The sequence below is a fragment of the Macaca thibetana genome, chromosome 7 (genome assembly GCF_024542745.1).
Source record: "Macaca thibetana thibetana isolate TM-01 chromosome 7, ASM2454274v1, whole genome shotgun sequence".
In the NCBI taxonomy this organism is placed as follows: domain Eukaryota; kingdom Metazoa; phylum Chordata; class Mammalia; order Primates; family Cercopithecidae; genus Macaca; species Macaca thibetana.
The window spans coordinates 11,287,543-11,309,335 of record NC_065584.1 but is presented as its reverse complement, the minus strand read 5'-3'; the positions used below and the strand labels follow the sequence as shown (position 1 = coordinate 11,309,335).

General features: G+C 47.6%; 1 protein-coding gene across 2 annotated transcripts; it reads left to right on the top strand.

The window, feature by feature from the left end:
* The first annotated feature begins 7,965 nt into the window (after positions 1-7,965).
* On the top strand, positions 7,966-21,293 carry BDKRB1 (bradykinin receptor B1). 2 transcript variants are annotated; one of them, XM_050799159.1, is made up of 5 exons: positions 7,966-8,225; positions 14,947-15,065; positions 15,971-16,693; positions 16,892-16,943; positions 20,763-21,293. In XM_050799159.1, exons 3-5 carry the CDS (start codon positions 15,981-15,983, stop codon positions 20,769-20,771), a joined length of 774 nt encoding a protein of 257 aa, XP_050655116.1. In that variant the 5' UTR covers positions 7,966-8,225; positions 14,947-15,065; positions 15,971-15,980; the 3' UTR covers positions 20,772-21,293. The 2 variants fall into 2 exon arrangements, with proteins under 2 accessions (XP_050655116.1, XP_050655115.1); XM_050799158.1 differs by lacking the exons at positions 14,947-15,065; positions 20,763-21,293 and having other exon boundaries at positions 15,971-17,055.
* Positions 21,294-21,793: the final 500 nt, after the last annotated feature.

Genomic DNA, 21,793 nt, shown 5'->3' with positions numbered 1-21,793 from the left:
TGATGAGTTGAGGAGCATCCCTCCACCCCAACTCATGTCCACATGGAACTTCAGAATATGACCTTATTTGGGAATAGGGTCTTTGCAGAAGTAGTTAAACTAAGGTGAGGTTACATAGGTTGAGCATTCCTAATCCAAAAATCTGAAATCACAAATGCCCCCAAATCCATAACTTTTTGAGCACTGACATGATGCTGAAAGGACATGTGATTGGAACATTTTAGATTTTGGATATCTGGATTAAGGATGGTCAGCTGGTACGTATTCTGCAAATATTCCGAAATTCAAAAACATTCAAAATCCAAAACACAAAAACTTCTGGTCCCAAGCATTTCTGAATAAGGGATACCTAACCTGTACTGGACTAAGGTGACCCCTAAATCCAATAACTGGTGTCCTTATAAGAAGAGGAGAAAAACACACAGAGACACAGAGAGAAGGCCGTGAGAAGATAGAGGCAGAGACCGGAGCAATGCTTCCACAAGCCAAGAAATGTGAAGGATTGCCCAGAATCACCAGAAGTGAGGAAGAAGCAAGGAGCGGCTTCTCCTTCAGGGCCTTCCAGGAGGAACCAACACTGCCAGCACCTTGATCTTGAACTTCTTGGCCTCCAGAACTGTGAGAGGACAAACGTTCGTTGTTTAGGCCACTTAGATTTTGATACTTTGTATGGCAGCCTGAGCAAATGGATTCAGGTGTTTTAGTCTTTTTGAGCACATGCTCACCATCAAGTTTCCCATTAAGGTACCTGCAGGCGCCTTCTCTCAACAATGAGAGAGCACACTGGATGTTTTTCTCGGATCTTTTTAGGGTTAGAGATACTTGTTAGCACAGATTTCCTAAGAAATGATAGGAAATGCTACTGTAGAGAATTTTTTTCAAATGGAAGATACTGAGGCCTTTCCCATGTTGCGGGCCAGCCCGAGCCCCCAGAGCGTGAATCATGGGTCCGAGGTGCTGAGTGTAAACGCCCATCCTTGCGAACCTGGGACCTGTGATCTGCTGATTCTTTCTTCCTTCCCCAGAACCAAAAGGCAGACCAATTCAAGGAGTCTCAGACCAGGATTTAAATAAATAAATAAATAAATAGCCTCACGGCCCAGCTCCCAGCTGCCAGACAGCCCAGCCACCAACCCCACCCAGGTGGGAGGCTATTTGTAGACAACCCTGAAAGATGGCCAAAGACAGGGTTCTGAGACTCTCTGGATGCCTCCCTTTATGCTGAGTCACTCTCTGTGGTCCACTCAGCCGGCGAGCAATGAGCGTCTGTTTCATCTCCTCAGTTCCAGCCAAGACAGAGCACAGCGTGTGTGGGCCCTCCTCGTAATGACACTACCATTGTCTTGTGCAACAGTAAAATGATAAAATCAGGAACAGTTACTGTGGGGTGCCTACCAAAGGCCAGTTGCATCACCACATTATCCCATGCGATTCTCAAACTCTGCAATGTGCTCCATTTTAGACTGAGGCTCCGGAAGGTGGAATTGAAAATGGTCCAGATTCACCTTCTCAGCAATGATGGAGCTAGGGTGTCAACCCTGCTGAGGCAGCTCCACACCGTACACCTGCCTGCCCAGACTTCCAAATCAGACCTTAAGGACCAGGGACTTGCTTTTGCAATGAGATTTGCTCAGTGTCTCCCTGACCTCCCTAAGTACAGGAGTCCCCTCCCTTATCCATGGTTTCAACTACCTGTGGCCAATACAGGTCTGAAAATATTAGATGGAAAATTCCAGAAATAAACAATTAATACATTTTAAATTATGCACCATTCTGAGTAGTGTGATGAAATCTCGCTCCATCCTACTTTGTTCCACCTGGGACATGAGTCATCCCTTTGTCCAATGTACCCATGCTGCATAAGTTACCCACAATTCCTGTATAGCAAAAAGCATAGTGTTATAAGGTTTGATACCATCTGCAGTTTCAGGCATCCACTGGGGATCTTGGAATGTTTTCCCTATGCCTAAGGGGAAACTGCTGTACAGATCCTCATGCCTTTCTGTTTTGAAGACCACTGGATCCTGTTCTGTTTCTTCATAGAACTCACAATCACAATCCTGTACAGGTTTCTCTGTTAGTCTGTCTCTATCTCAAGTCTGTAGCCCCCATGAGGGCTGGGACAGTCAAGAATGACCCCAAGTCTTCAAGAAAAGTTATGATTATCTTCAGCATTTCAGTTCCCCTGTACTCAGAGTCCTGCAGCTTACAGAAGAAATTTCAGTTTCCCCGGACCCAGAGTTTTGCATCTCCATCGTGGGGACCAACATGATTTAAATGAAAGATAAATGTTCACAGCATCAACTTTATAATCCAATTCCATCTCTTTAAAACATCATAAAGGAAATACTGGTTTCTAAGGAAAACATCTGATTCCATGCCCCCATTCTTTGCTGTACACGTGGGTTAATTAGGCATCTAGGCTGACTGAAAAATGATGTAAGAGATTTTCCACATGGCACTTGCTGCCAGATTAAGATAGAAAGGTCATAAAACTGAGAAAAGATGGATCAACATGTACATATTCATCTTATCCTGGGAACATCTATACAGCACGGTACTGACATTTCCCACACAGTTATTTGACCCTAACAACAACTCTCAGAAGCAGGTAGGACCAGAGCATTCCAGGACCGCCACCCCGGCTCTCTTCTGGAAGCCCTGCAGGTGGGCTCCACCTGCTGTGAGCATTTATCTTTAGAATAGATCGTGTAGTTAGAGCTATAAAACTCCAAGTACAGGGAAATGGAAATTGCTTCTGTGAGCTACAAAACTTTCTGCACCTGCTCTCTCAAAGCACCCTTACTCTGGACTGAAACTATCACTCAGTTCTCTTCCCTGAACCAAACCAAGAGCTGCACAGGGCCTGCTGGAGGGTAAGGGATATGGGATATTCATGGATAGAATGAGTAATTGGGGTGTGGAGCTTGACCCAGGCTTTCTGACTCCAAGTTCCAAGTGAGCCTTCCACAAAGGCTTATGAACATGTGTGTGTTACAATACACATACTGGTCCCCCCACCTGCGATGGTTTTCTCAGCTTGCTTGCCTTCCAAACTCCTATTCAGCCCTGAAAACCCAGTTTAAATAATCCTCTGCCACGAATTCTTCCCCAACTCTGCATAATAGTCAAGGTTCTCTAGAGAAACACAACCAACAGAAAATAGATAAATATAGATAGATTTGTTATAAGGAATTGGTTTATGCGATTATGGAGGCTGAGAAATCCCACCATCTGCTATCTGCAAGTTGGAGACCCAGGAGGACCAGTGATGTAGTTTCAGTGGGAGTGTGAAGGCCAGAGACCCAGGACGGCCAGTGAGAAGGTGGGAGAAGACAGGTGTCCCAGCTTGGAAACAGCCAGGCAGAGAGAACCAGTTCTCCCTTGCTGCTCCTTTTGGTTGTATTCAGGTCTCCGACAGGTTCGATGCCACCCACCACGTTGGGGAAGACAATCTGCCTCACTCAGTCTACCCATTCAAACATTAATCATTCGAATTAACCTGTGAAGGTTAAACTCACTCACGGACACCCCCAGAAACCATGTTTAACCAAATGTCTGGGCACCCCATGGCCCACTCAGCACGACACATAAATTACCCATCCCACTCCCCCTCGAGCAGAACTCATTTTTTTCAAACCTCACACTCGGACACAGCCTCAGAACTTCATTGCCACTCTGCTTTCTACAATATGTTGTCACTGGACGTCAGCTTGTCCTTGTCCTCAGCCATCCCAAGAGTTCCTTAAGTGGGCAGGGAGTGGGCTGTGTTCATCTCCGCACCCCCCATGCCCACACAGGGCCTGGCCCCTACAAGGGGTTTGGGACACGTTTGTTGACATAAGACAAGTTATTGCTATTACATATTTATTTATAATACATAGGATTATGAATATACTCAGCAAATATTTAAGCACTTCTTACATATCAGCCCTGTTGTAGGAGCTGGGAAGATAAACCTAATCAAAAGAGACAAATCCCTTGCCTGGTGGAGCAGGTGGCGATAGGGCTGTAAAGAGCAGTGTAGCAGGCCAAGAGGAGGAGAGGTTATTTCAGGAAAGGGCTCTCTGATAAGGGAGGATTGGTGAGGACAAGAAGGACCTGGGGGAGCAAGCGTGGGGCTCTCAATGGCAAGGTGCTCCATGCAGGGGAACGGACCGTGCAAAGGCCCTGAGGTGGGAGAGAAGGTGGCACATCCAAAACAGAGAGAGGAAAGGTTGGGCGTAGTGGGAAGTGCCTGTAATCCCAGCATTTTGGAAGGCCGAGAAGGGAGGATGGATTGGGCCCCCAGGAATTTGAGACCAGCCTAGGCGACATAGTGAGACCTTGTGTCAAAAAACAAAAAAAAACACAGCTTTAGAAAGCCAGGGCAGCCAGGCACCATGAGACAGGTGGTCTGGGAAGCTGGGTCTGCGCATGTGCTCTGGGAGGCAGCTGGGTCTGCGAATGTGCAGCCTTCCCGATGTCAGGTCTGTGTGTTTTCCTGGGCCTGAGACAGCAACAGAGGAGTCTGAGAAGAGACGTGACATGGCCTGGCTTCGGCTTTAGGAGACAGAGAAATGCAGTTGATTGTCCTGGTTCTGAGTGCATGTGCACTCCTGGGATTCTCGAGGCTCCCTAAGGAGTAAGGTCTGGTGATCTCCTGCTCTGCCCGGGTGAGAAGGCCTTCATCTGCCAACGCAGGGCCACACAAGGGCAGGGAGTTTCATATGGATTTTTTTTTAACTTTCCTGGCCCATGGAACCCCTGGCCCAGTGGAGCTTTATCTGCTAAGTGGGTACCTTCCCACCCCAGAGCCAGCACCCAGGACCCTTCACTTCAGGGCTGGCTGCCAGGCCAAGGCAGCACCTGGAGCTGCCTGAATGCCCAGGACATGCTCATGTCCACACTGCCATCCTGTAGATCTCCAAGTGTTTGTGCTTTGCTGAATGTACATTTGTGATTTTCTGCTTACCCCCCCTTACACTTTGACCCCCTCTGTTCACCCCATCCATTCCCTGCTTCCTGTGTGCCAGACACATATGCTTTTGTGGCATTTGCCTGGTGGTATTTGCCTGACACCCGGTGAGTGCTCCATACATGTTTGTAGAATAAAGGGGAAAGCACTCAGACACTGTGCTTACAGAAGAGCAGAGGATTACACCAGGACTTAAGTGATGGATGAGCACTGAACAGAGCAAGGAGGGGGAGGTCATTTTCAGCAAATGCTCACAAGCAGGATGCATTCGGAGCCCATGAGTCACTCACTCAACGTGGAGGGTGGCTCTGGATGTTACAGCAAGACTATGGGGGAACTCGTGAATTCCAAGGGGTTGGGTCATTGTCCCCTGACATGACAAAATGCAGGTGTTTCCAGAATATTAATCCAGCAGAAGGATAGACTGAAGGAAAGGAATCGGAAAGCCAGGAGACTGATTTACAGCCCTTTGTTGCAGACTTGTATGTACGTTGCATGAGTTTCTAAACCCTGCGATGGGAAGAAAGGTGTGATGGCCAACAGCCTTGGGGTCAGGGGTGAAAGGACACGAGCCGGACCACAGTGGGGGTGCTGCATTTCATCCTGGCAAGAATTCTGCCCAGCTGTGGCTTTCTGTCCTACATCTACAATTGGGAGAACACTGGAGACATCAGATGTCGTAAGGACTAAGAACGAACCCGGAGAGGCTTAGCATCTGGGTGCTATTTGTAGAGGTGTGCTGGGTGACATGTACTAGAATCTTTCATTTTGAAGAACCTGCTGGATAGGACTAGAAAAGTAAAGGAGAAAAAAACTCCAGGACTGATCGACTAGAGAACGGGAAAGTTTCCCTTGATGTCACAGTGGGCACTGGGACTGCATGTCCCCAGGGGTCTCAAACTCCAGAGCTCACCTTCCTGTGAATACACATCCAGTATGGTCCGAGCCGATGCATACTACAGGGAGTCCAGCCTGCCTGAAGTGCCTCCTCACTGGTATTAAGGACACCCCAGGGAAGGTGGGCCTGTCCTCTATTTCCAGAGGCAGCCCTTTATCCTCTGTGGCCACCTCTTCACCCAAGTACCCAGGGGACTTCATCAAGCACAGTGCACATCAGACTGTAAGGTTTAACCAAACCTTATGGAGGCTGTGGGAATTACAAACAACTGAATTCAGAAAAGGCAAGTTTCAGCCGGGCACGGTGGCTCACATCTGTAAGCCCAGCACTTTGGGAGGCCGAGGCGGGCAGATCACCTGAGGTCGGAAGTTCAAGACCAGCCTGACCAACATGGAGAAACCCCGTCTCTACTAAAAATACAAAATTAGCTGGGTGTGGTGGTGGGAGCCTGTAATCCCAGCTACTCGGGAGGCTGAGACGGGAGAATCGCTTGAACCCAGGAGGCAGAGGTTGCAGTGAGCTGAGATCGCCCCATTGCACTCCAGCCTGGGCAACAAGAGCGAAACTCCGTCTCAAAAAAAAAAAAAAAAGAAAGAAAGAAAGAAAGAAAGAAAAGAAAAGGCAAGTGAAGCCTCAGCAGAGGGTCCTCAGTGCTTTCCCACTTCTTAGCCCCCCACTGTCTTCTGCCACGCTATAGGGACCTGCTTTTCTTTCACAGATTTGGGGTCTCCTCCCCCTACCCTCAGCCCCACTCCCTTAGCCCCGGAGACAGTAGGAGACCCTCTGCTCCCCTGAGCCCAGGCCTGTCTCGCGTTTCCCATGGAGATGAGCAACAAGGGGAAACATGGGTCTTCTTAAAGAACTTTCCATTCCCCACCATCACCTTAGCAAGGCGGCCAGATGCATCTCTGAAGTCCAGCTCACTCAGGCCAGCTCTCTTCATGGCCTGTCTTCCAGCGAGAGGCAAAGCAGAGATCAGAGCTGCATGTGCTCTTCGTGGCAGAGCTGGCTTTATACGCGCTCCTGGGTGAATCAACAGGGAGACATCTCCTAAGAATAAATGTTTCTCAGAAACAGTATCGTCTAAACTCATATTGAAGGGAGAACAAGCCAGCCGCGGGCTGGAGAGACCCCCGCCTACGTTACTAAGTAACAGGAAAGGCTAAGATTTGGAGCCTTCTTCTGGTTCCCCAGAATGATGGAAGATGCTTTCCTGTTGACAATTTTTTTTTTATTGCAAATCCCACCCAGGAGGTCTCTCCTGATAGGAAGGAACCATCCTCTAAGGCAAATTCCAACTTCTTCCCTGAAATGTACATCCACTACTGAGCCTCAGAATGCTATTTGTTCCACCTACTTCCACAGTTTTAAGGTCTTCAGCAACAGGAGAAAATAGCAGGAAAACTTGAAGTGCAGTTGGCTCCCACTGAGATGTCACTAGCAGAAAAAGGGAACACAAGGAAAAGGCAAGATTCTAAAGACAGAGGTAACACCTTCTGCTCCAAACATTTAGAGAGTCACATTCCCAGAAGTCAGACTCGAAGCCCTGAATTCTGGCATGAATGAGTTCTCCTACATGTAGGCGGTGGCCTGGAAAGATCTTAATTTTTAAGATGGCAGGTAAGGGGCCTTCAGTTGGAGAATCTTGCCACCTGATTCTCAAAGAAAGCCAAAAATATCTTACTGTCTGAAACATGAGGTCTTGAGTAGTTCAACTTGACCCATGCCAACATAATTTCAGAGCCGCCAAGGAGGATTAGGAAAAAGTGTATCTGGTCTTACTCAACTCTGAACATTGCATGAGTCAAACGTTTTCCTAGCTCTCTGTGTGATGGGTCCACTCTGATGAATTCTTGGCAATGTATCTTTCATGACCAAAATTCAAAAGGGGCCATTCGAAGTGGCTCCCACAAAAGCAGCTGCAGAGCCCCAGACATTCAGAAGCCAACAGTGAAGGGGTCAAAAGCCGTCCTTCAATGTTCACTGATACTTTGCGAGCCTTGGGGCAAGTTGGCAATGCCAAAACGTGTTTTTAGGGCCTATTGGCCAATGTACAGGTCTTGGGCAGGATTGCAGGCCTCTGCAGATGGTACCAAAGTAAAAGAGGAGATGGTAACTGAATAATCTGTCATCATCCCTTCAGTGCAAAGTGAAATGAGAGTGGATTTTTCCTTCCAAATCCACTTGGAGTGAGTCCCGAAAGACTCACTTTTGCGGCAATCCCCACAATGACGTCACTGGAGAGGAGGTTATATAATTTAAAGCGACCACATTTCCACAGAGCTTCCCAGAAGAGAAAACACCTCCAAAGGCAGCTCTCACGATCAGAAAACCCAGCTAAAGTTGTGAACGCCTTCATTTTCTGCCTGAGTAAGTAAATGACCACCCTTTTTCTCTTTTATGAGAGTACAATATAAGGGGAAATCTGTGTCTCTTAGAAAAACAAAAAACTTCCTTTTACACCTACCTCTTGGCAAAATGTTCCGCTTCTGTGAGGGTACTTTTTAAAAGTAACTCTAAATCAATTTAAGAGACTTTTATTTCATGTCTAGTTTAGGTCTTAATTGCTTTTCCAGAACAGGAGGAGGAGGGAAAGGTTTTAGAACTGTTGGGAAGGTTCCAGTAACTCCTTATATCAAAATCAAGTGAAACATGCCAGGGCGGAATACAGCCCCCAGAGCTTGCATGGACTCTGACCCGTTATAGCCTGCAAATTCTGAATCATAAAAATTAAATTAGTCTCTCTGGAATGGCTTACAAGATTTCATAAGCCCAATAACTGGTTGGGTTATTCGTGGCTTGAAAGTAGCATCTTATTATGTGACCGTGCTGACGGTCTTTGACATCTGTGGCTGGATTTCCAACACCTTTCTCATCACCATGCTGCTGAAATTGGAGTTAATTTGAAGAATTAACTAATTTGTTGGAAAAAGTCACACTCTCTCATAGCCAAGGTTAAAATGTGCAGAATCCAGAAAATACCACACAGAAATTACAGAATCTCCCTCCCTCGTAGACTTGCCCAATGCCCCTTCTGAGTTCTTTAAATAGGGTCACATATTACTAACAATATCCACAGATATTGTTTATTGAACACCTACTATGTTCCAGGCAAATATCAGAGCTAAAGCTAAACCTGGCAAAGGAAGATGTCTCCTTTCTGGCCAACTTTATAAACACAGACAGCAGCAGGTGAGGACAATCCCTTTAAAAATAAGCCCCACGTGAGCAGACACATGCTGTGGCTGCAGTGGCCCCAGCCACCTCCCAGTCCTGGGAATGGGGGTGGTGTCCGCTGACCTAATCAGATTCGAGCTAAAGTCCCTGCATAGCTGGTCGTCTCTGGCTTCCTGGGCAAGGTGCAGCCTCACCCCCTGTGCTGGTTTCCTAAGGCTGCTGTAAATAATTATCACAAAGTTAATGGCTTAAAATGATGAAAGTTATTGTCTTACGGTTCTGGAGATCAGAAGTTCAAACTCAGTCTCGCTGAACTAAAGTCAAGATATTGGCTTGGCTTTGTTCTCCACCCCCATGATTCAATTATCTCCCACCAAGTCCCTCACACAACACACGATAATTATGGGAGCTACAACTCAAGATGAGGTTTGAGTGGGGACACAGTCAAACCATATCAGTGCTCAGCACCCTCCTGTCTCTTCTCAAACTCTCAATGCCCCAGCCCCTGCACCATAGGTCAGGATCTCGCCTTCTTTCTCCCTGAAAATTCCCAACCTATCACAGGGGAATTTCACCCATTCCCACTGGCCAATCTCTGTCACCATAGACCTCGGCTTCCTGGCCATCATCAGAGATAGCTAGAAGGATGGCCAGGCCATGTGTTGTGCACACTGCCAGGGCACTCCAATAGTCAAAAATTATTTCCAAAAAAAATCAGTATTTATAGATAGAAAGAGAGAGGAAAGAAGGAAGGAAGGAAAAAAGGAAGGAAAGGAGGAAAGGAAGGAAGGAAAGGAAGGAAGGAAGGAAGCAAGCAAGGAAGGAAGGAAGGAAAGGGAGGGAAGGAGGGAGGAAGGAGAGAGGGAGGGAAGCAGGATGGGAGGGAGGTAGGGAGGAAGGGAGGGATGGAGGGAGGAAGGAAGGAAGGGAGGGAAGGAGGGTAGGAGGGTAGGAAAGGAAGGAAAGAAGTAAGGAAGGAAGGGAGGAAGGAAAGGAGGAAGGAAGGGAGGGAGGGAGGGAGGAAAAAAGTCCAACAAAATTGTTATATTATATTGATGGTGTTATAAAGTAGTTCTAGATAAAAACTATTTTCAAAAAAAGTCTTTAAATACATATACATGCACCTATGAATATTAAAGCAAAATAAAACATTTTTATGTTAATTAACTGAACATTTAAAAATAAGATAAGCAGGAGGTGGAGGTGGGTGGATCACAAGGTCAGGAGATCGAGACTATCTTGGCTAACATGGTGAAACCCCATCTCTACTAAAAATACAAAAACTTAGCCGGGCTTGGTGGCAGGTGCCTGTGGTCCTAGCTACTCGGGAGGCTGAGGCAGGAGAATGGTGCCAGCCCAGGAGGCAGAGCTTGCAGTGAGCCGAGATCGCACCACTGCACTCCAGTCTGAGTGACAGAGCCAGACTCCATCTCAAAAAATAAATAAATAAGATAAGCAAAATAATTTTTCTCGTTGCATATTCACATGCTACGGTTTCTTGTACCTGACTGATACCATATCTTTGGCATTTTTCCCAATAATGTATTTTCTTCAATGTGGTCTTGTTATTTTTAATTTTTCCATATAATTGCCTGAAATCTTTTTTCCACAAATTTTACAATTAACAAATTTAAATTAGTACCTTCAATTGACTCTTCTCTTGAACCATAATATATTGAGAAAATGTTCCGTCTGTAGGTTCTGAGTGATAAGCTCTCAGCAAATTCTGCCAGGCAGAGGCTGTTCTCAAGTCCAATTCTTTGCCCATGGAATTGCATAAATATTTTAGCCCAGATATTTTCACAGGTGCTGTCTTTGTGCCTTAGTTTGGAGAGCAGTGGCACTATCTCGGCTCACCACAACCTCCGCTTCCCCAGCTCAAGCGATTCTCCTGCCTCAGCCTCCTGAGTAGCTGGGATTATAGGTGCCCGCCACCATGCCTGGCTAATTTTTTAATTTTTAGTAGAGATGAAGTTTCACCATGTTGGCCAGGTTGGTCTTGAACTCCTGACCTCAGGTGATCAACCTGCCTTGGCCTCCCAAAGTGCTGGGATTACAAGCATGAGCCACCGCGCCCAGCCCACAAGTAATTTTTTTTTTTTTTTTTTTTTTTTTTACCAGATTAAACCTTTCAAATAAGTTGTACCTACTTAAAAGTTTTGAATGTTTTGTCAAATTCAGATACTGCAAATCACTGGTTTTCTCAATTTCATTTCATTTCCATACAGAACATGAATTTATCCAATTAAAAAGATTCTTCCCACAAACTGAAATATTCCAGAGCTCATTTTAGAATTTCAAAATTAACTCTTCTACCGCATTTGATTTTGATCATTTTCTGATACATTTTATAATTTTTCTGCATACCAGCTTTGTTTTCAATACTTACAATTCACTAAAAGCTTTGAAAGCTGATGTTTTGGTGCTCTATTTATTGAATAACTTGACTAAATATTTCCAACTGATTTGGAACAAAATTCAACAAAAGTTTAGAGATCTGTTTCAACACACTATTTAATAACGTTTTATGGCACTGAGACTCAGTGTCCTCCAAAATTGGTTGATAATGGGAAAATAAAAGAGAAAACACATGTGAAAGTCAAATTTTTTAAAAAATTCATGAACAACTTTATCACATCAAGTTTGTAGTTCAGTAAATCTGTGCATATGTTTTAACATTTTATAAATCTTGTCACGTGCATCTATTTCTATTTATAGAATATTGACATTTATTTACATGCAGTAACAAATTGTGTATGCACCATGACCTGTTCCAATCACATTTCTGTTTCATTAGTGTCTTAATTTAGTAGGAATATTGTTGTTACCATGACACTGGACTCCACCAAAATTTGTGTTTTATCCTCACAAAAATGCAATGACTTTATTTCCAATGTGGAAAATTTAAACAACTTAAAATAGCATTCACAAAAAGTCAGTTGTTTCACTTTGCCAGAATGAATGTTGCAAAGCCCTGCTTTGCTTCCATGAGCTGAATGAAAGAATGAATTGTGATTGGAATTGACAGGCTTTTCTGTCTGAAGAGTCTGAGGATACTGGTGTTGAGCAGGCACCATTTTGCTTTCTATGACATTCTTCTTATGGAGCCAACGCACAGTCAGCCATCACTTCCACTGTTGCACGTGCACAAGAAAAGCTGGAATTAAATGTGAGCTGAGTTAATTTAAAAAACAGTCATTTGATCTAAGGGAAAAGTCATGCCCCTCAGAATGATCTTATATCAGCATCTTTTGCAACTACATGGATGAGAACCGTGTCTTAGGGCGCAATGTTCTTTTGGTTTTTTGTGTTTTTCTGAGACAGAGTCTCACTCTGTCACCCAGGCTAGAGTGCACTGGCATGATCTCAGCTCACTGCAACCTCTGCCTCCTACGTTCAAGCAATTCTCTGCCTCAGCCTCCCAAGTAGCTGGGATTACAGGCACCTGCCACCATACCCAGCTAATTTTTATATTTTTAGTAGAGACAGGGTTTCACCATCTTGGCCAGGCTGGTCTTGAACTCCTGACCTCTTGACCCACCTGCCTTGGCCTCCCAAAGTGCTGGGATTACAGGCATGAGCCGCTGTGCCTGGCCTGGTGCAATGTTCTTAAAATTACTAATTTCTAAAGTAGCAGCTCTGTGTCAGGTTTTCTTGCAATCAGTGAAATTGCTACAGACCCCATAGTGATGCAAATGTCAACAAATATTCTATGCAAGCTATCTGCTCATCAGCAACTTCCTTCAGCAACAGAAGTGCAGTACTTAAATTTCCATTAAACATTTGTTTTTTAGCTCATCACTCCAAAAGGGTTTATTGCAAATTCTTTAAGTATTGCCAAATGATAAAATAAACATAGTTTTGGATTTATGCCCTGCAAAAAATGACCAAACTATTGTAACAAGAGCCTCCAGCCTCCTCCATATTATGCTCTGGGTGGGGACTGCTCGGCTTCCATGTGCCATGGATATTTCACAACCACCAAATCATAATTTCCCGTGTCTCCTGTTGATCTGTCAACTGGCAGCTCTGCAGCTTCTGCTCTTTTATCTACTCTCTCCCTGGTGATTTCATCCAGCTGTGTGACTTTAAATGCCGTTCCTGTGGTTACAACTCCCAGTTATGTCTCATCATCCCAGATCTTGTCCCTGAATACCACACTTGTCTATCTAATTGCCTACCGGATGTCCCCATGTGACGTCCAATTTACATCTCAACCTTAACAATTGCAAAGTTGAACTCCTGATCTTCTCCACCCCCCACAAAAAAACTGCTTTATCTTCATTCTGTCACCTTCATTTCAGCTGATGACAACTTCATACTTCCAGGTGTTCAGTGCAAAAACCTTGGCATTGTCCAGTTTCTCCTTTCTCCCACCCAGATCCAACTGAAAATCATGGTGTTACTACCTTCAAAACACCTCTAGGATTTGATCACTTCTCACCACCTGCACTGTTACTCTCCCCAGCTGTCACTCGCCAGCATGTTTATTTAGTGTGTGTGTTGTTTATCAACTCCTTCCTCCCGCTAGGCTTATACGCACACTGAGAGCAGGGGTTTTTGCCTGCTGTATTCACTGCTTTGTCCTAAATACCTAGAACAGTGCCTGGCACATAGTACATTCTCAGTAAATACTTGTTCAGCAAAAAAAAAAATGACTGGAGGAACCAGTGAATTATACCCCAGTGTGAATAACTCCATGTGAGTGACATGACAGACTATCACAGCTAGAAGAGCCTCTTGAGGACGTCGTGTCTTCCTTCAGTGAGGAAAGTCAGGCTCAGAGACATGAACTGACTCTCCCGAGGTTACACAGCCAAATATGCTCTTCCAGGACTAATTCTCTGCTACACGATAGCTTTTGTTGGTATCTGTGAGGCTTTGCGCAGTTGAAGCAATCTCAGGTGTCACCCAGTAATAACAATCATGATGGTGACAGCTAACATTTGCCACGTGCTTACGATAAGTCAGGAACCCTGCTAAGCACTGGGTGTATATCAACCTATCCAAGTTGTGGAAGAATGTTTAGACTCTGAAGATCATCTGGAGCCCCATAAATCCCACAGTGTAGGCAGCTGCTCACTCTGCGGATAGTGTTCTGTGGGTCCCCGAGTTGGCTGTGGCCGGTTTTGCGGGCAGGAGGCCACAAAGCCATGAGCACAGGATGGGATCTACCCCTTGTGGGACCACAGAGGGCTGGGAGACACAGTCTTCCCTATGGAAAGAGACAGAGCTTTCTATCCCTCTCCCGGTGAAACTCAGCATGGGACCATGGGAGGCAGGTCTGCTGCGTGGCTGTGAACGTGAGCTACGGGGGGCATGCAGACCAAAGTTCATAGTGTACACTGTGCCCACCAGCTCTAGCTCCTCCAGCAAGCGTAGGAGGCCAGTCAGCTGCATGGCTGTGAGCACGGCCTCTGGGGCCCATGCAGTCCAAGGTTCCTAGCGTAGCACTGTAAACACCACCTAGGTCTTCTCCGACAAGCTGATTAACTTCTCTCAGCCTGGCTTTGTCCTTCACTGAGCAGGGACAGGTGCAGCAGAAGAGAGCAGAAAGAAGCACAGGCTGTCAATCAGGCTCTCAAATCAGACTGCCTGGGTTTGAATCCAGGCTCTACTGACCAGCTGTGTGACCTCAGACAGGTGACTCCGGGTCTCAGCACTCAATTTTCTCATTGGCCAAGTGGAGATGACAATGGCCCCCACCTTGAATGACTGCTAGGAATATTAAATGAGAAAATACTTATATGTGAAACACTTAGAACGGCACCTGGAACACAGAGACCATTAATACCATCTAACAAATGTAGTTGTTATCCTTATTTATTACTCATGCTTTCCTTTTTCTTTTATCTTTTTTTCTCTCTCTCTGTTTTTTTTGTTGTTGTTGTTGTGGTTGTTGTTGTTGAGACAGGGTCTCAGTCTGTCGGCCCAGGCTAAAGTGTGGTGACACAATCATGGCTCGCTGCAGCCTCGACCTTCCAAGCTCAAACGATCCTCCCACCTCAGCCTCTTGAGTTGCTGGGACCACAGGTGTGCACCACCATGCCCAGCTAATTTTTGTATTTTTTTGTAAAGACAGGATTTCACCATGTTGCCCAGGCTGGCCTTGAACTCTTGGGTTCATCTGATCCACCTGCCTTGGCCTCCCAAAGTACTGAGATTACAGGTGTGAGTCACCACACCCGGCCAGCACTCATGTTTTTCAGGCCCATAAGAGGAACCTCCTAGCACTGCCCCCATCCCTTCCACCACACTGGTCCCAGCCACAACAGGTCAGCTTCCTTTGCTGTTCCCGGGCTTCCCTCAGTTCTGTTTCAAGCCATGACCTCTGCCTCCATGTCTGCAGCCCCATGAGGCTGGGGCTACCCTGTCCTGCATATCTCCAGTGCCTGGCAAGGGGCTGGTGTGAAGTAGCTGCTCATTAAATGCCGTTAAAACCCTAATAGTAATAATAATAATAATGGTACACTTGTTACTAAGACTAATGACTACCTTCCAAAGTCTTTCCTCTATGCCAGGTACAGAGCTAAGCACCCTGTAGATCCTAACAACAGCCCTCCCATGATCCCACAAGAGAGACACGATTCTTTCCAATATTTAAAAAGGAAAGTGAAAGTCCATGGGTCTAAGTAGCTCACACTGAGTGATTGTACCAGGATTTGGACTCAGGCACCATCCCTTAAACCAGAGGTCAGCAAACTTTTTCTCTGCAGGAACAGATGGTAAATATCTTCAGCTTTGCAAGCCAGACAGTCTCCGTTACAAGCACTTGACTCACCCTTGTAGCATGAACGCAGCCGTAGATAATGTGTCCATGAATGGGTGTGGTTCTGTGCCAATAAAACTTTATTGTCCAAAAACAGGTGACAGGCTGGTTTGGCTCATAGGCTGTAGTCTGCCACTTCCTGTTTTATTCTACCTGCTGTTCATTTCAGGTCACTGTGCATGGCATCCTGGCCCCCTCTAGAGCTCCAGTCCTCCAACCAGAGCCAGCTGTTCCCTCAAAATGCTACAGCCTGTGACAATGCTCCGGAAGCCTGGGACCTGCTGCACAGAGTGCTGCCGACATTTATCATCTCCATCTGTTCCTTCGGCCTCCTAGGGAACCTTTTCGTCCTGTTGGTCTTCCTCCTGCCCAGGCGGCGACTGAACGTGGCAGAAATCTACCTGGCCAACCTGGCGGCCTCTGATCTGGTGTTTGTCTTGGGTTTGCCTTTCTGGGCAGAGAACATTTGGAACCAGTTTAACTGGCCTTTCGGAGCCCTCCTCTGCCGTGTCATCAACGGCATCATCAAGGCTAATTTGTTCATCAGCATCTTCCTGGTGGTGGCCATCAGCCAGGACCGCTACTGCGTGCTGGTGCACCCTATGGCCAGCCGGAGGCGGCAGCGGCGGAGGCAGGCCCGGGTCACCTGCGTGCTCATCTGGGTTGTGGGGGGCCTCTTGAGCATCCCCACATTCCTGCTGCGATCCATCCAAGCCGTCCCAGATCTGAACATCACCGCCTGCATCCTGCTCCTCCCGCATGAGGCCTGGCACTTTGCGAGGATTGTGGAGTTAAATATTCTGGCTTTCCTCCTACCACTGGCTGCGATCATCTTCTTCAACTACCACATCTTGGCCTCCCTGCGAGGGCGGGAGGAGGTCAGCAGGACAAGGTGCGGGGGCAGCAAGGATAGCAAGACCACAGCGCTGATCCTCACGCTCGTGGTGGCCTTCCTGGTCTGCTGGGCCCCTTACCACTTCTTTGCCTTCCTGGAATTCTTATTCCAGGTGCAAGCAGTCCGAGGCTGCTTTTGGGAGGACTTCATTGACCTGGGCCTGCAACTGGCCAACTTCTTGGCCTTCACCAACAGCTCCCTGAATCCAGTCATTTATGTCTTTGCGGGCCGGCTCTTCAGGACCAAGGTCTGGGAACTTTATAAACAATGCACCCCTAAAAGTCTTGCTCCAATATCTTCATCCCACAGGAAAGAAATCTTCCAACTTTTCTGGCGGAATTAAAACAGCATTGAACCAAGAAGCCTGACTTTCTTATCAATTCTTTGTGACATAATAAATGCTATTGTGATAGGCTAAATAATCACTCCCATCGGTTGGGGGGTACTTAATCCCTGGACTTTATGAATGTTACTTTATGTGATAAAGGGGACTTTACAGCTGTTACCAAATTAAGGGTCTTGAGATGGGGATATGATCCTGAATTATCCAGGTGGGCCCTATAGAATCACAAGGGTCCTTATAAGAGGGAGGCAGGAGGCTCAGAGTCGGGAGATGTGACTGTGGAAGCAGAGGCCATAGGAATTCAGGGCGGCCACTGTGAGCCAAGGATTGCAGGCACTCTCGAGAGGCTGTAAAGGGCAAGGAAATGGCTTCCCCCAGGAGCCTCCAGAAGGAATGGGTCCTGCCAACTCCCTGTCTTCAGCCCAGGGAAACAGATTGAGGATTTCGGGCCTCCAGAACTGTTAGAGAATACATTTGTGTTTTGTTGTTTTGTTTTGTTTTGCTTTGCTTTGATTTTTGAGATAGGGTCTCGCTCTGTCGCCCAGGCTGGAGTGCACTGGCACAATCACGGCTCACTGCAGCCTCAATTTCCCAGACTCAGGGGATCCTCCTACCTCAGCCTCCTGTAGCTGAGACTACAGGTGTGCACCACCATGCCTGGCTAACTTTTCTATTTTTTGTAGAGATGGGGTCTTCCTGAGTTGTCCAGGCTGGTCTCAAATCCAAGGGCTCAAGTGATCCTCCACTTTGGTCTCCCAAAATGCTAGGATTATAGGCGTGGCCACTGTGCCGGGTCCCATTTGTGTTTTAAGCTACCAAGTTTCTGGTAATTTGTCATAGCAGCAGCAGGAAACAAATAACAAGTATTGGGTAATGGCCGCTCTTATTACACTTCCATTTGTCTTTTCAAAGCTTTCTAGGCTAACTGCCAGGAATACAGGGATGGTACAGCTAGAAGTTCTATCTCCAAGGAATTTACATACATCTACATATTATCATATAAAAAATGAAATGAGAAATTGCATGAGCACACCACGGATCCAGCATCTTTCTCCTTCAGAGAGAAAGGGGATGGGTTCCCTCTCAGGTTAGCAGAGAAGACGCTGTGAAGGGAGTCAGCCGTGAGCCTGGTTTCCACAAAGGGTGCAACCTGGATACGTGGAGACAGGGAGGAAGGGCTGGCGGAGGCGGGAAAGGGGGAGCTGCTCACAAAAGAATGCTTGCGCATGCTCTTGTTGAATGTGTAAGGCATTGGTGCAGGTCTTGCTATGAGAGACCCAAAGGTGACCTAACAGTGTCTCTACCCTCCAGGGACTCACAGCAACCGGGACAATAATTAAGAGATTGTCATAGAGCAGGGTGCCCGCCTTCATCAGGGTGAGGGCTGCCGTGAGAACCAGAGCAGGGCTCCAGTCTGGGTGGCTGGGAGGGATCGTTATAGAGGGGTTCCTGGAAGAAGAGACACATAAACTGAATCCCAAAAAATGAGAAGCTGACCAAGCAAAATGGGGGAAAGGAGTGTTCCAGACCGAAGGAACAAAGTAGGCCCAGAGGCAGGTGGGGTTACAGGTTAGGAGGGAGAGGTTGAAGGACGGCAGAGGACGAGGTGGGTCACGGAGGGAATTGGGGCTGGAGAATGGACAGGCTGGGTCCACAATGGTCAGCTGGCAAAGACAGTTCACCCAGGAAGCATGGTGGGCTCCAGGGGGCTTTGAGGGCCCCCTTGAAGCTGGAAAGCATGGCTGTGTTGTGTGAATTTACACTCAATGCTCGACAGACCCAGGAAAGGATTGCTCTGGAGGAGGGTTTAGCCAGACAGACGGCCATATGTCATGGGAGTTGGGGATCCTGGTCAGACTCTGGGGAATAATGGAGAAGGAAGAAACAAGCACAGGGAGAGAAAGAAGTGAAGTGAGATCAGTGTGTTAAAGGACGGGTGTAATGAGACAACCTGGGTGACAGAGCAAGAAAGAGAAGAAGGGCTGGGCATGATCTTCTGTACACTGTGAAGGGAGTCAGTCGTGAGCCTGATTTCCACAAAGGGTGCAATATATAATCCCAGCACATTGGGAGGCTGAGACAGGTGGATGACTTGAGCCCAGGAGTTCGAGACCAGCCTGGGCAACATAGCAAGACCTCATCTCGACAAAAAATACAAAAATTATCCCGGCGTGGTAGTGCGCACCTGTAGTCCCAGCTACTCGGGAGGCTGAGGCAAGAGGATCATCTGAGCCCAGGAGGTCAAGGTTACATGCAGTGAGCCAAGATTGTGCCACTGCATTCCAGCCTGGCTGACAGAGGGAGACCCTGTCTCATTAAAAGAGAGAGAGAGAGAGGAAGTCATAGCCACAGAGCAGGAATGTTTGAATAGAACATTCCAGAGGCAGAGCCATCCCAGGAGATGACAAGGACCAAGTATATCCCTGACACCAGGTGGCTGAAGTAGAGGGAAGAAGAAGGAGGTTGGAGACAACATAGTCAGCGAATGGGGAGGTCAGGTGGTGGGTGGGCCCTCCACTGGGCCCCTGCAGGCAGGTGGGACACTGTCAGGCCCTGGGGAGGAGAGAGTCCGTGGGCCAAGAGGCCATTCCGAGGTCAGTTTCCATGGAGTAGGGGAGAGGGTGTAGTGACTGGACTCCAAGACACTTGGGGGAATGGGGAGAATGGCAGTCCCCACAGCTGCACGGGAAGGGCTGGTCCTCACAGAACAGCAGCAAAGACTCATTCATTCCAGGAATGGAAAGAATGCCATGTTCTTGCAGCCTGGAGACAGGGTGTGAGAGGCTGGCAGCGGCTGGGCCACCGGGACCTCATCAGTGATAACCCTGTGATTAGTGCTCCAGCCCCTGCAGGTTTTCCGGAGAGCAGAGTGTGGTCAGAAGGCCTGGAGCTGAGCCAACAGGCACGATCCAGCCTGCACATGTGTTTAATTTGGACCACATGGCATTTTTTAGAACTCCAAGCCCCCAGGCTCTTGAGTTGGTTGCCGGGACTGAAACTCCCCACAGGGAGCCAGCTTTCCAGTTTCTCTTGAATGTTTGGAAGATCCAGCAACACTGATTCAATTTCATTCATTCAGCGGATATTTATTAAGCATTTACTTTGTAAGACACTGTTGTGGACACTGAGAATATGGCAGTGAACAAAAGAGAGGAACATCCCTGGGCTCCTTGGGGTTGACCTTCCGGGGTCCCCCCAGAGCTCCAATTCTTTGGTGCTGCGTAGCAGAAGCCCCGTGAACAGGGCGCCCTCCCATCAGATTCACACACATGGCAGCTATGGGAGGTTGGGTTTGCAACCCCTGATCCGGACCAGCTCTTCTTGTGCAGTCTAGGAAACAGAGCAGTAAGACCTGTCCAAGTTCACCCAGTAGGACTCACAGCAGCCACACACAGCAATAGGCTCAGTCATCTCATTTAATCACCTGACTCCCTTGTGAGGTCTGTTTCAGGACGTTCACTTTCTAGGAGAGGAAGAGGAGGCTAAGGAAGGCAGTGCTTGCTCAGACTGCAGAGGCTGGATTCGCCCAACTCATCTGACTCCAACACCAGTGTGATTTCCAAGCCCCCAGGCAGGAATTCATTGGGCAAAGGCTCTGTGGCAAAGTGGCAAAAATAGGCAGGAACAGGCAGGAATAGAGAGTGGGAAAGGGAAAATAACACCTGATCCCTCTTCTACTCCGAGTGAACTGACCCATGTATGCCCTCCTTTCTTGTTTCTCAGCCTGCCTGAAGCTGGCGGCTTATCAAAATCCTTTCTAGGGCTTGCAAAAACCAATCCCACACTCGAGAAGAACGTGCTGGCCAGTGAAATCGGACATTGCTCACAGGATCTAATTCAACGGTAGACTGCAGCCACATTCTGAGAAGTCAGACACCTGATTTATGAGACGCACATAAGTAACGTTTACTGAAGCCCAGCAAATGGCCCCACAGCGGGAGAGAAACTGGCAAACTCATACAGTAGAATTCTGTTGCCCTTCTGTGGTGAAGGCCAGTTATTCATTTGCAGAGGGAGAAATTTCTGCCTTGACTAAAACGATCGATGCTGTGGGAAAAGGTAATATATCTGAGTTCCCATGGATCTGGTTGACAGGTTCGCCTGGCGTGTTCCACATGGGGCCAGGCTCAGGCCATACCTGTGGTGCTAACACCTGGGGTGGAGGGAGGAATTAGTAAATAGTCTTCCAGCATCCCCAGCTCCGGCCCCCATGTGGGCTTCCACTCTCTCCCTGAGAAGGGCCAAGTAGAGAGACGGAGGAGCTTCCACTCCAATCCGCTCCCAGCTTTGGGTCTGTCCTGGGCTCCAGAACCGCATGATCAGATGCCATATGTGGCCTTCACTGCTCCCTACAGTGGGAAAGTAAGAAAACTGCCCCCACCCTACCCCTTCATCACCCCAATCCATCATGGGGAGTGGGCGGCGCTAAGGCCCTCCAATAATCCATCATGGGGAGTGGGCGGTGCTAAGGCCCTCCAAATCCCAGCCTTGGGGAAACTCCCCGATGTCGCAATGGCCACAAGCAGGCTCTTGTTCTCCGGAGATGAGTCACAAGTTTGACGAGGAGCAGGTCGGAAGCAGCCCTGGGAAGTGTTCCTCCCCACCCTTGCTCCCACCACACTCCCAGGAGCCTGGGCATCCAACCAGGGCTGATCCAAGCCCTTGGCTCCGGCTGAGCTCCGCTCTGGCCTCTGTGCACCTTCAGCTCCTTCCTGCCATTCTCTTTCCCTGTGCCCAGCCCCTTTCTCCAGACC

Excerpts from the sequence above, each read along its gene's own strand:
- BDKRB1 (XM_050799158.1), top strand. The coding sequence starts at position 15,981 with ATGGCATCCTGGCCCCCTCTAGAGCTCCAGTCCTCCAACCAGAGCCAG.